General features: G+C 39.7%; 1 protein-coding gene across 4 annotated transcripts in view; it reads right to left on the bottom strand.

The window, feature by feature from the left end:
• Nucleotides 1-7,183: 7,183 nt before the first annotated feature.
• CENPQ (centromere protein Q) overlaps nucleotides 7,184-17,027 on the bottom strand; it is a 28,675-nt gene continuing 18,831 nt past the window's right edge. For all 4 annotated transcript variants that reach the window (XM_070732478.1, XM_070732476.1, XM_070732479.1 and 1 more), the window contains 2 exons: nucleotides 8,888-8,953; nucleotides 7,184-8,741 (listed from right to left, as the gene is read on the bottom strand). In XM_070732478.1, coding sequence (XP_070588579.1) covers nucleotides 8,616-8,741; nucleotides 8,888-8,953 — 192 coding nt within the window. In that variant the 3' untranslated portion in view covers nucleotides 7,184-8,615. The remainder of the gene's footprint in view (nucleotides 8,742-8,887; nucleotides 8,954-17,027) is intronic.

Raw genomic sequence — 17,027 nt, 5'->3', positions numbered from 1 at the left:
CATGCTGTTTTTGCTTCCCTTCAACCAGTGCAAATCCTCCCATAGGGCCTCCTCCTTCCCAGCTTCCTGAGTTCTACAGATCTTCAGAAGTGTGTGAAGAATGGAAGAGGACCGCTTGAAATCTGGTGAGGGTCAAAGCCATGCTTTTGGAAACCCATCAGGACAGGATGAAGGCGCCAGATAGATGTGGGCATGCTACAGAATAATTCTGTAAATAATTCTGCAAAAGCCATCTGTCATTCATAAGGGCAAATAACTGGGTAGATTCTGTAGAATTTGTTACTTTGAAACAGTCACATATGATTTCTTTTTGGTTGGGCGGTTATGCTGTAACTTTGAATGATAATTAAATGATCTGTTGTATCTCAAGGATTATTTTGTAGTTGCAAATCAGCATTTTAATTCACAGTAGACATTACATCATTGGTTTTCTACCACTATTGTACTTATTTATTAGATGATTGCTTTATGTCCTTTTTCCATCCATCAATAAATTCTGTATGATTCCGAGTTTATGCATTGAATATATTAGTTCCTTCACTAAAAGCTATCCAAAGCAATGAACATAAATCAGGCATTATTGCTGTAAAAATACAATATCCTATTCAGTACAGATTTTTTTAAAACTGTATATTGCCTTTCAAACTCAAAACCATATAATAAGAAAATATATAGAAGCTTTGAACTGAGAAAGTGGAAAAATGCAGGTAAAAAGAAACAATCCTAACATAGCAACACAGAAATTATACTGCCTGAATGCAGAATTTATAGTATAGGTAGAATAACAGACTAAAAACAAACTCATTGGAAGTTTTGCATTTCAAAATTAGGCACTTTTAAAAAGATCTATCCATTTAAAGAAAATACTCATACTCATAAATACTCATAAATTAGTGAAATTTATGAAAATACTCATAAATTAGTGAATCCTGAATGCATTCATCTGTCTAGACAGTCATTTCAATGGCCATAATCCCAATTGTCAGGTAGCTGGAGCTATCCTCATATACCCGGAGTTGACTCTACAGCATTATTATACAAACACAGAACACAGGCAAAATATGAAGAGGAAACTGCACTTCAGTTATATATAACACTTCTAGGATGGGTCACCAGGTGGGTGGAAACTAGCTCCACTTGTAGAGGAAGGATTTGAAATACTGGCCGAACAAATCCAAGATATGTTCTGCATGTATTTCATTACACATATCTTCCTCTGCAATTATACTTGCATTTATTGCAAAAGATGTTTTGACATACTTTGAATGAGAACTGCTATAATCAATACAATACAATAAAGTCATTGTTAGCTCTAAACATTATTATAGAATTCTCAAATTTGTGCACAATTCTGAAAAGTAGGTAGCTTCATTGCCTTCAAAACATTTAGCTTCTTTTATTTGATACCAGTTTTCTTTTATTTTTGTCAGGGAAAAACTTTCTGTATGCAACTCTATCTCTTCACCATCTTATTTGCCTGACTGAATCTTTTGTGGATCATGGTTTACAGGAGTATCATCTAGATCAATGGTTCTCAACCTGGGGGTCGGGACCCCTTTGGGCGGGTCGAATGACCGTTTTACAGGGGTCGCCTAAGACCTTGGGAAAAGACAAATCTCCTACAGTGTTAGGAACTAAAGCTTCTATTCTGGTGCCTTGGAATATATTTTTAACAATCCGACCAATCAGGTGTTTATAGTGGGGGTGTCCCCTTGATCTTCTTGCCAATCAACTTAAAGTTCTGTTAGGAGAATTGGCACTAGATTTATGGTTGGGGGTCACCACAACATGAGGAACTGTATTAAGTGGTTGCAGCATTAGAAAGGTTGAGAACCACTGATCTAGAAAGTACAATAGGAATGATGTTTTTTGCAGGTACTGATATTTTTATAAGGAGTGTTTAAGACAAGGGTCCCCAAACCTTTTACACAGGGGGGCCAGTTCACTGTTCCTCAGACTGTTGGAGGGCCGGACTATAAAAAAAACCTATGAAAAAGTAAAATACCAATAGAAAAATAATGCATCAATATATTTCTATAAATTATACTTTTCTATAATTTCATTCAATATTTCCAAGCTCAATTAATTTTCAGGCACTTAGCATTTACTATTATTAACTTTCATCAATCTTCTACATTTCCAAGTATATTTAAAGTGCATAACGCAAATTCATAAAATCATACAGTACATATCACAAACTCCTTGTTTATCATATGTATCTTCCATTAATTTTACCTATGTAATTCTATAGTTATAAAATTCTAATCCAATTTTACAAATTAATACATCCTAATTTAAAACAACACTTAAATATATATTTTACCAATATTCCATATTCAATCCATATTTAATAATCAATCACCCCAAATTTCTACCACTGTTCTCATTTCTGGATACCTCTCCTGCCTCTCCCCCCTTCCTCCCTTTTTCTCTCATTCCTTCCCTTTCACTTCTCCTCTCTTTTTCCACCCGTCTCCTTCCCCTGTGTGTATGTGTGTGAACTCTTGAACCATTTACAAAAACAGGTGAGGGCTAGTTTTTTTGTTTTCTGTTATTACTTGAGTGCTTACCATATGCTTAAATCAAATCACTTCTCTTTCTTTCTCTTTCCCTCCCTCCCTTTTCTCTCTCCCTCTCTCGACATAGCAGAGCCGTTCACTTTCCGTCTCAGCAGGAATGGGCAAAGGCACCGTTTCTTGCTGTGGCCGTGGCTGACTACCAGGGGGCTCCCTCCACAGGTGGCGCTACCTTGGCAGCTCATTAGCTTCCAAAGGGAACGGAGCATGCACATCCACCTTTTGCCTGTCTCCGCTTCTCTCACTCCCCAGCCGAAAAGGCATGAAGGAGGGGAGGAAAGGCTTCCCCGGTGTCTTTTCCCTTCCGCCCGCTGCTTGTTGTTTTATTTAACTGGAGGGACCAGCCTAGAAGCAACCCCAACGCCGCATGTTGCCCTCCCCAGGCTTGCAAGCAGCCGCCCCCCAGCCCCCATGGCACAAGGCGAGCACGGTGGTCAGGGGGTTGCTGTCGCAGCAACATGGGCCTGCTGATGTCAAGCCCGGCACCGCCGAGCAAAGCTGCCTGCCTGGGGAAGCAGCGTATTTGAAAAGTGCGCATTTGAAAAGTGTGCTGCTTCCCTGGGCGGGCGGCTTTGCTGGCAGGCACAGGGCTTGATGTCAGCGGGCCCCTACAGCAATCTCCCGACCGCTGTGGTCCCCGCCCCTCCCAGCAACGGACTGTTAACAGTACCGGAAGTCACCCGCGGGCCGGATAAATGGCCTCAGTGGGCCACATCCGTCCCACGGGCTGTAGTTTGGGAACCGCTGGTTTAAGAGGTAGTGTGAGATAGGAATGTCAATGAATGTAAATATATCAAGCGTATCAGACTTAAATTTATTTATCCCTTAAGCCACACCCGCTGATAAAAATTCATTGTACTTCAGATTTCAGCAGAATGATCCTGAAGTGATGTATGGACCAAAGAAAGGGAGAAAAGGTCATCTATATCTCTCTTAAAGGGTGGTTCAAAAGGGAAAAGAAACTTCAAAGAAAAACTCAAACATATAAATATATATCCTACAGAAATACAGGTAGTTATTTGTAGAATTATTTATTCTGGAATATAAAACAATTGTTGTGGTTTATCTAAAGTAATTGCATGTCTATAGGAAAAAAATATAATTAAAACATTTATATTTAAACTAACTGAAGTTTTAAAAAGCAGTACAAGCTTCCCTATTAGGGAGTAAACACCTTATTTTTGATTACCGTATATACTCGAGTATAAGTCGCTCCGACTATAAGTCGAGGCGCCTACTTTTGCCACAAAAACTGGGAAAATTTATAAACCCCTGTATAAGTCGAGGGTGGAAATTGCAGCGGCTACTGGTAACTTATAAAAATGGAAACCAATAAAATTACATCAATTGAGGCATCAGTAGATTAAATATTTTAGAATATTTATTTCAAAGAAAGCCAGTAAACTAGCTCTGTAAGTTTAAAAGAGGGTAAACAGGTATATATCCCCCTAGGCAGGTATAGGCAAAAAAAAATGCAAGTACCTAGGTACTTACCTCAATCCCCTGCTCCTGCTGGTTTGGGTTAGGGTTAGGATACTTGACCTCTCCTTGCCTCAAAGAGATACAATTTCCCTCTATATTTACAATTACTGAACATCCAAAATATACTTAATTCTATGTATATATGCCATGTGTAAATAAATATTACACACAGGCACACAAAAATATACTGTACATTATCTACTATATAAACTGTATGTGTATATACAGAGAGAGAAAGAGAGAGAGCTCTTGTAAAATTATATATGGGACATTCAACCTCACTTACTGTAATAGGAAAACAAACCCAGAGTCCACTTTCTGCCACACAGTTAACCATAACTAGAACATTACACATGTCTTCAGATGTACCGGTACTTCCCTAGCTTGCACATCATTGTTAGAGCTAGGAAATGTCATGGATTGAGTAAAATGTGGTGATTTTCACTTAACAATGCTTTTGCTTAACAACAAATTTTGAGCTCAATTGTGGTCATAGGTCTCTGTCTGTCTGTCTGTCTGTCTTCCTTTCCTGTCTGTCTGTGCCCCCCTCCTGTCCCCTCCCCGGGTAAATTACAGAGTCAATACTGTATTGTTTTTTTATTTAAGGTTACAAAGCAAATGAAGAATCATTTTGAGTATTCTTTAAAATTTCTTCAGTGAGATCCATAGCTAATCTGGCAAAAAAAAATTCACCTGGCAAAACTTTATATTGTTGACATTAGGCACAGCCAGAGAGATGTCTTAAAAGGCAAACAAACTGTCAAAAAAGTATGTTTTTAAAAAATATAATATTTTGGTTGTTGAATTTAATTCTGCCTTGGCGCGGGGCAGCCCCCGCAGATGGGTGGCTGGCGAGGACCACGCATTCCCATCTTTGTGTCCGCTGGGGTTAAAGGAAAGTTTAGGGACCCCCGCCCCTTGGAGAAATGCCTCGTTGGTGACATTCTGAGCGTTTTTGCCTCCCCACTCCAAAAACCCCACTTCTCGGCAGCTTGCCGAGGCTGAGAGGAGAGTGATTTTAAAAGGCACTCTCAGCTTGGGGTTTTCTCCCCGCTGAAATGTTGCTCGCCCGCTGAAATGTTGCTCGCCCGCCGCCCTCAACACCCGCTTTGTCCTCGACCCGGCAGAAGAAAACCGCGTCCTTTCCTGTTGCTCTCTTCCCGAGAGGTGGGGTGACGGGGTGTTGAGAAGACAGAAGCAAGAATCCACCCCCCCCCCACACACACCTCATCGGCTTTTCCCCCCTCTAGCGCGGCATTGGAGTGTTTGGCTGGCTCCTTTTCTTGCGGGGAGAGGGGGAAAAAGCTGGGGGGGGGTGGATTCTTGCTTCTATCTTCTCGCCACCCCCCCCACCACACCTCACCGGCTTAGGAATGTCGTTGCCTCCCACAGCCACTTCCCCACGCGCTTTGGATGTGCCTGCCTTTCCTACAGCGAAGACAGGCGGCACCTTCCCGAAGGGCTCAGCTAAGCGGGTGGGGGAAGGGCTGGCCATTTGCCGCCTCTCTCCGCTGTAGGAGGGGCAGGCGCAAGCAAAGCAACGTTCCAAAGCGGTCTCCGGGAAGCAACCGAGGGAAAGGCAGTCGTCTGCCTTTCCTTCAGCTCAAAAGAGGAGGCAAATGCCCTGCCTTCCCCCAGCCGGTTAACCGAGCGCTTCAAGTTAACCGGCTGGGGGAAGGCAGGGCATTTTCCTCCTCTTTCGGGATGAAGGAAAGGCAGACGATTGCCTTTCCCTTGGTTGCTTCCCGGAGACCGCTTTGGGACATCACTTTGGGAGAGGGGGCAACTGCTCCCGGTTTAAGAAGCAAGAATCCCCCCCCCCAGCCAAATGGCTTTTTTCTTGTTTAGCGCGGCGTTTGAGTGGTTGGCAGGTTCCTTTGCTTGCACGCAAGAGCCAACCACTCGAACGCCGCGCTAAACAAGAAAAAAGCCGTTTGGCTGGGGGAGGGGGATTCTTGCTTCTTAACTGGGAGCAGTTGCCCCCCTCTCCCAAAGCGATGTCCCAAAGCGGTCTCCGGGAAGCGACCGAGGAAAAGGCAATCGTCTGCCTTTGCTTCAGCTCCAAAGAAGCTGTGGGAGAGGGGGCAACTGCTCCCGGTTTAAGAAGCAAAAATCCCCCCCCCCAGCCAAACGGCTTTTTTCTTGTTTAGCGCGGCGTTTGAGTGGTTGGCAGGTTCCTTTGCTTGCACGCAAGAGCCAACCACTCGAACGCCGCGCTAAACAAGAAAAAAGCCGTTTGGCTAGGGGGGGGATTCTTGCTTCTTAACCGGGAGCAGTTGTCCCCTCTCCCAAAGCGATGTCCCAAAGCGGTCTCCGGGAAGCGACCGAGGAAAAGGCAATCGTCTGCCTTTGCTTCAGCTCCAAAGAAGCTCTGGGAGAGGGGGCAACTGCCCGGTTAAGAAGCAAGAATCCCCCCCCCCCTAGGCAAACGGCTTTTTTCTTGTTTAGCGCGGCGTTCGAGTGGTTGGCTCTTGCGTGCAAGCAAAGGAACCTGCCAACCACTCAAACGCCGTGCTAAACAAGAAAAAAGCTGTTTGGCTGGGGGGGGGGGGGGAGATTCTTGCTTCTTGACCGGGCAGTTGCCGCTTCTTTCTAGTTGAAGCAAAGGCAGACGGCTGTCTTTCCCTCAGCCGCTTGCGCCCTCTTGTGGTGACATGTCAGTCACCCGAGTATAAGTCGAGGTCGGGTTTTTCAGCCCATTTTTTGGGCTAAAAAACTCGACTTATACTCGAGTATATACGGTATTTTAAGGGTTATTTTGTTTCTTGTAAACAGCTGCTACAACCAAATTGTCCTTGACAATTTATATAAATCTACATACTAGTGACTTAAATCTTTATCCCAGGGAGCTATAGAATCATTGCAGAATACCAACACATCACAAAGACTGAACAATTCAAATACAATATTCTATTACAGAAAATGTAGGTTTACAATATGATGTGCTTACATATTTTAGCTAAAATCTGTCTCAAACATGCCTCCTTTACTTAAGCTTCTGATGTCCCTTATGTAATAACCATATATAAAATTTTACCTCTCAGAATCAGACTACTGTAGGTTTTCTCCATAGAAACATGTAAATGTAAGATATCTTTATAACAACACCACAGTATTCTTTAAGGTTGCATCAAAAAACATATTTATTTTTTAAATATACAACTCTTTCAAAAAAAATGAAAAATGAATCTAGGCCAAGGTGATAATTACAGTAATTTGTTTTATTTCCAAAAGTGAATATCCCTTGAAAATTAACAGAGAGGAACACAACCCTGAGAAAGGGAGTCATCCCCTGTACTTGTTCTTAAATCCAAAGAGAATCAGGTATCATTTTATTTCAACGGTAATCTGAGTGAAGATTGATACCCTATAATTAAAATAGTTCAAATTTAGGCTACTGCTTTTAAGTATTAATTTCAATATCCATGAGAACTAATTATACTTCAAAGGACAGGCAACAGCAGGTCTATTGCTTGATTATATATAAGATTGATCTTTTTACATAAAGAAATAAAATTAACATTTTCATTAGATGTGATTGGACATCTTAATATTCAGTATTAAACTGAGATACTTCAAGCAACCAATGATATTGCCCGATGTCTCAATGGAGAACAAAAACAACAAGCACAGTCCACTTTAAAGATTTTCTCCCACTCACTGGAAGGAGCAAAGACTTACCTTTGATGGCCAAGTGAGCATCTCATTCCACAACAATTTAAGAGAATAACATAATGATAAATCTTTCTTGAAACTAATGCCACCTTTTCCTACTAGACCTATTTCTAAAGACAAATATGAAAGAAGCAACTGTTTTTGCCATTTCTAGAAATTGAACTATGATAGGTTCCCAAAAAGTAATAATGCTAGTTGAGCTAAGTGTTGTTTTGACACTCTTTCTTCTTTTTCTCAGATACAATTCCAAGTGAAGAAAGACATCTCAACCTGCTATATAATAATTTGCAACTAAAGGAGCAGAGTGAAAAAAGCTATATTTAGGAATCCTGAGCATTACCCTCCTAAGCAAGCAGCTTATATTCTTTACCAACATCCACAAAAATTTACAGATGACAAATATTCAGTTCCCGGATGCAGGGGGAAAATAAATTCCTACCCTTTGATTTTTAAGAGCCGGAAACTTGTTGCTCATTAGTTCCAAGTTGAACTGAGCCTAAGTATCCAGTGAAAACTTGTTTATGCTTAAATCAGCTTGTCAAGGAAGTAATCAAATGCTGTTATCTGCATTCATACATGTTTCTCAAGCAGCAGGTCTGCTTACATTTAAACAGCATATTCAAAAAGAAACTACAACCCAAAACCAGTGGACATTTTCTGTTTGGTACTATAATAAGTAGCCTTATGTGGAATACTGGTCAAAAGGTTAAAAACATATTTTGTCATATCTGATCAACATGAAGAGTTTTGCATCAAATCTTAATGGCAGTTAGGATCAAAGAATGGGACTAGCTTGTTACTGAGAAGCCTATCTCTTGATATCTTTACCCCAATAAAATAGTAGACTGTATTTTCTTAACTAAATCCAAAATTTCCACAATGTCAATGGTCGGCCTTTTCATATAATTGTTCTAGAAATGCAATCATATTCTTCATCTCATCTGATTGCTGAATGATATTCATCTCATAAAGAAGAGCGTGTGGATTTCCAATCTTCAAAACCTCATTCTATAAAATAGAAAGTGTAACAGTACAAAATGAAATTGACATTAGTGGAATACTTTTTATTCAATCAATGGCTTATGTTCAAGACAAGCTAAGACTTCTTATTGTCGGGAAGTACTTGAAACATACGGCCCACTATTTCTACTCACCTGAAGAGGAGGTAGTTTGAGACACTCCATTGGAAGATCAGGAAGACCTAGGGTAGGCTTAATATCCTGGAAAGAACGGAGAAAACAATTAATGTAAATATAGAACACCAAATGTTTGTTTTAATACTTTCTTTTATTTTAATACTTTCTCCATATAGATAGTCAGTCGGGACTGGAAAAATTGTTAAGACAAGGCTGATATTCTGCGATAGCTAACAGAAAGGCTACTTTGTGGGAGAGGTGTCTGAGGGAAGCTTCACTGAGTGGCTTGTATGGTGGACCGGTAAGTCACTTTAAAACCCTGGGAAGGTCACAGGTACGATAACGGTGAACGACTGGAGACGGGGATTGGCCACCGCTCTTAAGAAGCGACGGACTGTTGGAAATTGAGCCAGTGTATCATTGGAGACATGAAAATAGGACTGCCACCTGCCTCCTCAGCGTGTTGTGAGATAAGCCCATGGTCAATCCCATCTGGAGGAATTTCAGTACTTTCGGCAGTGGAATACAGGTAGGCGAAAGGCCCTCTGAAGCACACCAAGAGCAAAAGGCATAAGAACATAAGAAGACCAAAGCCCATCAAGTCCAGCATTCTGTGTCACACAGTGGCCCACCAATTGTACATAGGGATCTTGAGCAGAAAGAGAAGGCAAAAGCCTCCCTTTCCCTTGACCCCCAACAAATGGCACTCAAGGGAATCTTGCCTGCCTCAACCAACATAGAGGCGGCACATGGACATCCGTTTCAATAACCACCCATACACTTGGCATCCATGAATCTGTCTAATCTTGCCTTGAAGCTATCAAGGCTGACAGCTGTCACAACCTCTTATGGGAGTGAATTCCATAAATCAACGAACCTCTGGGTGAAGAAATATTTCCCTTTATTTGTCCTTGCTTTTTTACCTATGAGCTTTAGGGAGTGCCCCCTCGTCCTAGTATTGTGTGATAGAGAAAAGAATCTTTCTCTATCCACCTTTTCTATCCCATGCATGATTTTATACATTTCGATCAAGTCACTCCTTAAACACTGTCTTTCAAGGCTGAAGAGACCAAGGTGTTGCAACCTGGTATCATAAGGGAGGTGCTCCGACTTCCGGTCTGGATAGAGACCGCAGCGGAGCCTCTTTGGCAGGGCTCTGCCTTGAGGCTCCTTCAACCTCTCCGAAGGTCGCGGTTTGCGATCGGATCGGGTCCGGATGGCCCGATCCTAGAACAGGGGGCTCCCCTCTGTCCAAGGAGCCGCCGCCGAAGCTCCAGATACAGCGGTTTGCCCCGCAGCTTCAGAAAAGGGAGAACCGATCCTCCCTCAAGAGGATCGGTCAGTGCGATCTCTCCAAACCCAGCGGGAAGCAAGGAAAAGACAAAAGAAAGTGAAGACAATTTGCAGCATATTTTTACCGAAAGGGAATACAGCAAACAAGAAAACCCAAGGTAAAAACCTTTTGTTTCATGTTTAAAAACGGAAGATTCGATCATTGTAAAAGTTACAAGTGAAAGGGTTTTTTTTCAACAAGGCGAAAGGGAAAGTTTTTGAGAACTTGTATCCAACCGCAAGTAATAGCCGGATCTAATTTCTTTTCACTTTTGTTTATAACTTTGAACTTGAACTTTGAAGTTTTAAATTTTTGTACTACTAAAAATATTGAAGAATTAATAAAATAACTCTAATTTGACATGATTTTTAAAAAGATTTAATTTCCAAAGATGAATAGAATTTGGGATTTCTAAACTACCAGTAAATATTGTATCCTGGGCTCTAACTTCAACAGTGGAGGGATAAAGAATACTTTTACTGCTTTCCTTTTTTGCTCTCTTTTACAACGACAAAATGAAATAAACTATCAATTTGAAGACAAATGGAAAATAAAATTAATTGATTTATTAAAGCTACAAGAACACATTTAGCTTTGTTTGGTTTGCCTGTTTTTGGATTACTATCATCTTTGGATTACTTGCTGACTGCCTGTGGATTATTTGCGAAGACTCTCTTGCTACCTGCCTGGCACTGTGAAGCATAAACTGACTCCATTTTAAGCCTTAAACAACAGAGAATTTGCCTGCATTTGTTCTTTGACTGTGAAACACCAACTGACTCCATTTTAACATAAAAGAAAATCATAAATTTGACTTTTCTTTGCATTAGAAAATTGGAACTATATAGAAATAACTACATAGAAGCTTATTTTCTGCCATCACTGAATCTACAACATCCTTTATTAACAAAGACCATCTGATTTATAAGAAGATCTTAAGTATATAATACTTACATTTTGTTCTTTAAATCAATTCTTTTTTTCTCCTCTTTTTGTATTGCTGTTATATTGCTGCTTTTAAAAGTATATTGATCTAGAATATATGCATTGTTAATAAACCTTGGTTTCCTGCTCTACTCTAACTAAACTAAATTAAAAACCCCTCTTTTTTTGCTTTCTGCTGCTTTTCTCTCTCACAAGACAGCCTTTCTCTGTTATTTCTTCCCTTTTTCCTTCTTCTTTCCCCACTCACATTTGCCTTCTCTTAACGTTCTTGGATATATTTTTACCCTTTTTTTTCTTTACTTTTTAATAGATATTCTCTTTCGTTTTATTCTGTTTTCATTCAGTTTTTTATCCACCCTATTTTTCTCTTTTCTTATCTCCTTTCTTTAAACTAAGTATTATACTCTTTATTCTTTTTTTCGGTTTTTTAAATTTAAAGTTATAAGGAAATTTATTGTGAATTTTATTAGCAATTTGATTAACAGATTGGTGGTTTTTACTAGGTAATAACATATTGCTGTCTCTTAAGGGAAATTGGTTATAAAGCTTATTGAACAAGTTTGGGATTTATAGTGGTTTTCTTCTTTTCACTAAATACAAACTGATAGTAATTTTAAAATTTGAAAATGTCAAGCACTTCAACCTATGTCAAAACAGTTAAAAAACAAGCAGCAGCTGCAACTTCTTCTCCACAAGGTTCGCCTCATCCTTCTCCGACGCATCAAGTTTTATCTGTAACCATGTCTACCAAGGAGAAGGACAAAGAAAAATCTCAGCAGCCCACTCTGATAACAATACAAGAAACTCTAAAAGCAATGCAGGATTTTATGTTTAAATCCCAAGAGGATGCAGCCCAACAACGAGAGGCTATAAAGGATGAGGCAACACAACAAAGAGAGGCCATAAAATCAGATTTGGCGGAATTCAAAACAGAGATGGCTGACCTGAAAGCAGACATGGGAGAGGTGAAGGCACAGATGAAGGAAATGCAACAAACTCTACAGGAAAACGAAGATCGTGTTAAAAAAGTTGAAGAAAAGACTGTTAAAATTGAAAAGAGAATGGATTACTTTGAAGGCAGAGCAGACTCACGATACAGAAGATATGATGAATCAATCACTCACCTCGAGATGTAACGTGCTTCATATGGGCTAAGATTTCAGAATATAATAGAAGAAAAAGATGAAGATTTAAAGATGACTATGGCTGAAACCATTGGAGGAATACTCCAGGTTGACCCTACAGAGATATTAAAAGAAATCGATGAAGTTTTCAGAATTTCAAATAGCTACATCCGTCACCACAATCTCCCGAGAGAGATCCATATCAAGTTTGCAAGAAAGACTTTGCGAGATGACATACTGCATTGGGCAAGAACTTCTAAACTACAACACAAAGGATTTGAAATAAAAATATTAAAACAAGTCCCAAGAGGTGTCAGAGAAAGCAGAAGAGATTATCATTTCCTAACCAGAATTTTGATCAAAGAAAATATAACTTTTCGCTGGCTTATTCCAGAAGGGATAGCATTGACCTGGCGTTCCAGAAGATATAAGCTGGAAAACTTGGAACAAGCAACGGATTTCTTTGAAAACAGTGGCATAAGTCACCTGGATCAATTAGCAAACCAACAAACTGCCCAACAGCAACCAGCGCAACAGCAACCTATGAAAGAACTAGCAATCCAGCAGGTGCAGGACATGGGGGCCGCAGCTCTGATAGTAGAGCAGGACCGAGGCGCTAGAAGAGTTCAACCTCAGCGCGAAACTAAAAAACCAAATAAATGACAAGTAAAGACTTAAAGATCTTTTCTGTTAATGTGAATGGACTTAATGAACCAAGAAAAAGGAAACAAATTTTCTCCAAAATCAGAAATCAAAATGCTCAAATAGCAATACAGTGATCCTCCGCTCGTTGCGAGGGTTCCGTTCCAGGACCCCCCCGCAACGAGCGGGTTTTCGCGAAGTAGCGCTGTGGAAGAAAAAACACCATCTGCGCATGTGCAGATGGTGTTTTTACTCCCGCAGCGCTAGCGAGGAGCCAAAGATTGGGGGCGGCGCGGCTGTTTTAAAATGTCGCCGCCGGCATGGGGGGCTTCCTAGCAGCCCCCCAAACCCGGGTTGGGGGTCCGGGGGGTGCTGGCAAGCCCCCCATGCCGGCGGCGACATTTTAAAACAGCCGCGCCGCGCTGGCTGTCGGCGCTTTCGAGCTGAGTCCCGGAGCGAATTCGCTCCGGGACTCAGCTCGAAAGCGCCGACAGCCAGCGCGGAGAAGCCGTTCGCTGGCGCTGGCTGTCGGCGCTTTCGAGCTGAGTCCCGGAGCGAATTCGCTCCGGGACTCAGCTCAAAAGCGCCGACAGCCAGCGCCAGCGAACGGCTTCTCCGCGCTGGCTGTCGGCGCTTTCGAGCTGAGTCCCGGAGCGAATTCGCTCCGGGACTCAGCTCGAAAGCGCCGACAGCCAGCGCCAGCGAACGGCTTCTCCGCGCTGGCTGTCGCCGCTTTCGAGCTGAGTCCCGGAGCGAATTCGCTCCGGGACTCAGCTCAAAAGCGCCGACAGCCAGCGCCAGCGAACGGCTTCTCCGCGCTGGCTGTCGCCGCTTTCGACATGAGTCCTGGAGCGAATTCGCTCCGGGACTCAGCTCGAAAGCGGCGAGAATGAACGGCGTGGGCGGGCGAAGGGCGGGCGGCAGCGAGGAGTTTGCGTGGGCGGTGGGGAAACTCCTTGCTGATGCCCGCTGCTTGCCCTCCCGCCAGCAAGAGGGGGAAGACCCAGGGAAGCCGCCCAGCAGCTGATCTGCCGGGCGCCATCTACGCATGCGTGCCCATAGAAAAAAAGGGCACACATGCGCAGATGGTGTTTTGACTTCCGGGTTGAAAAATCGCAAATTACCCTGTTCGCAATGGTCGGGGACGCAATAACCGGGGTATTACTGTATTACAAGAAGTGCATATTAAAAAAAGTAATCAGAAACTATTATTATATCCCAAAATTGGAAAAATGTATGCTGCATTAGCAGATAAAAAAAAAAGAGTAGTGATGTATGTTGAAAACTCTATAAATTCCAAACAAATATATAAAGATGATGAAGGTAGAATTTTGATTGTACAAGTTGATATTGAACCTAGACCTTTGGTAATTGTCTCAATTTATGCCCCTAATGAAGACCAAATAACATTCTATAAAAAATTGCATCAAGTAATAACAGAGTTAAATATTGAAAATATGTTAATAATTGGTGATTTTAATGCTATTACAAACAGACAATTAAATCACTCGGGGGGGGGGGGGAAACAACAAAAGTAAGAAGAGAAGTAAGAACTTATTGCCTAGTACTTTCCAGAAAATGAAAGCGGAATTACTATTAAATGACGTTTGGAGGGAAAGACATCCCCACAAGAGACAATACACTTTTTATTCCAACCCCCATAAAATTTGGACAAGAATAGATATGGTATGGGCTTCAAAAATAATTGCTGAACAAATGAAAGAGGTCGAGATAGATGTCAACATTTGGGCTGATCATAATCCTGTGGTAGTCCATATGAGAACTAAAAATAAACAGGTTAATTGGTGGATGAATAGAAATATTTTGAAAGATAAGAAATACAAGGATTGGATTGAAAAAGAATTAAAAATATTTTTTGAAATTAATAAAAATTTAGATACTACTCCACAAAATTTATGGGACGCAGCTAAAGCATACATTAGAGGATTAACGATATCCTACACAGCAAGACATAACAAGGAAAATAAAAAAATATATGAACAATTAATAAATGAATTAAAACAATTAGAATCTTTATCACAACATATAAAGAATAGATATTTGAAAACAGAAATGAGCGTAATCAAACATAAAATTAGATTGATAGAACAAAATCAAATAGCTGAAAAGATAAAAAGGGCTAAACAACATTATTTTGAACACGCGAACAAACCAGGCAGATGGTTAGCATATAAACTTAGAAAACAGAGGCAATCAAAACTTATTAAAAAACTAGAGGATAAGGATGGTACAATAAAATATGATACAGAAGGAAAAGCAGATATTGTGAATAAGTTTTTTAAAGAACTATATACAAAAGATATTACTAGTGAAGATGAAGTTTTTAATTACTTAGAACATTCAGAATTACCACAAATAACGGAAGATCAACAGAATATTATGGATGGGCCAATAACAATGGAAGAACTTTTAACAATAATTAAAAAACAAAAAAATAACAAAGCAACTGGCCCAGATGCTATACCGGCAGAATGGTATAAAATAGAAAATGAAACAATAAGAAATAATATGCTAGAAACTTTCAATGAATGTAGACTTGAGGGTAAAATTCCTAAATCTTGGACAGAATCATTAACAACCTTAATTCATAAGCAGGGTACGGCACCAGAAAAAATTAAAAATTATAGGCCTATATCATTATTGAACGTGGATTATAAGATCTTTACTGCTATATATGCGGACAGACTTAAAAGAGTTATAAATGGAATAATACATCAAGATCAAAATGGTTTTTTACCAGGTAGACAAATCAAAAATAATCTTAGAATTGTCATAAACACGTTAGAATACTATGAGCAACACCCAGGGAAAACATTATCTTTAATGTTCTTAGATGCTCAAAAAGCTTTTGATAACCTTAATTGGATATTTATAAAAATGAAATTAAATAAAATGAAATTTGGCTCAAAATGTGTTAATTTAATAGATGCCATTTACTTAAAACAAACAACGAACATAATATTGAATAATGAACAATTAACAACACTTGAGATAAATAAGGGAGTTCGTCAAGGTTGTCCCTTATCACCATTGCTATTTATTATGGCTTTGGAGACTTTATTAATTAAAATAAGAACAGACCCTAAAATAAAAGGCCTAACTGTAGGTGACGAGACGTACAAAGTTCAAGCCTTTGCAGATGATTTAACTTTTATAATTGAAGAACCGATTAAGACAGTCCCAATATTAATGCAGACAATAGAACATTATGGAAAGATAGCAGGTTTAAAGATAAATAAAAGTAAAACACAATTTTTAACTAAAAATATGAGTAAAATCCAAGAAAACAAGTTAGAACATATCTCTGGAATAAAGATTGCTAAAAAAGTAAAATATTTAGGAATTTGGTTAACAGCTAAAACAATAACTATAAAAATGATAACTATTTAAAATTATTGACAGAAATTAAAAACGATTTAGAAATTTGGAATAATTTGAAAATGTCTTTTTTAGGAAGAGTAGCAACAATTAAGATGAACATCTTGCCTAAAATTTTATTTCTATTCCAGGTAATCCCAATAAACCCAGGGAGTACTTTCTTTAAAAATTTAACAAATATAGTTAAAAAGTTTTTATGGCAAGGGAAAAAAGCAAGAATAAAAATTAATTGTTTAGAAGATATTAAAGAAAGGGGTGGATTTGGACTTCCAAATTGGAAATTATATTATCAGGCGGCCGCCCTAACATGGATTAGAGATTGGATTACTCTAGAAAATAAAAGAATATTAAATTTAGAAGGGTATGATCTTATGCTTGGATGGCACGCCTTCATATGGTATGATAAGGAGAAAAATCACACATATTTTAAAAGACATACATTAAGGAAATACCTACTAGAAGTTTGGAAAGACATAAGGAAAAACCACTTTTTAACTATTCCAGAATGGCTTGCCCCTCTAGAAGCAATAATACACCCAAAATCTATAAAAGACAAAAAAATTATACGATATTAAGATTTATTAAATGATCAAATGAAATTAAAATCTAGGATTACATTACAAGATGAAGGGATAACAATAGATTGGTGGCATTATGCCCAGATTCGATCTAGATACCAGAAAGATAAAACACTTTATATTTTTAACAAAAATAA

Source organism: Erythrolamprus reginae, chromosome 1 (genome assembly GCF_031021105.1).
Source record: "Erythrolamprus reginae isolate rEryReg1 chromosome 1, rEryReg1.hap1, whole genome shotgun sequence".
Lineage (NCBI taxonomy): Eukaryota > Metazoa > Chordata > Lepidosauria > Squamata > Dipsadidae > Erythrolamprus > Erythrolamprus reginae.
This window is presented reverse-complemented; position numbering and strand designations above follow the sequence as displayed.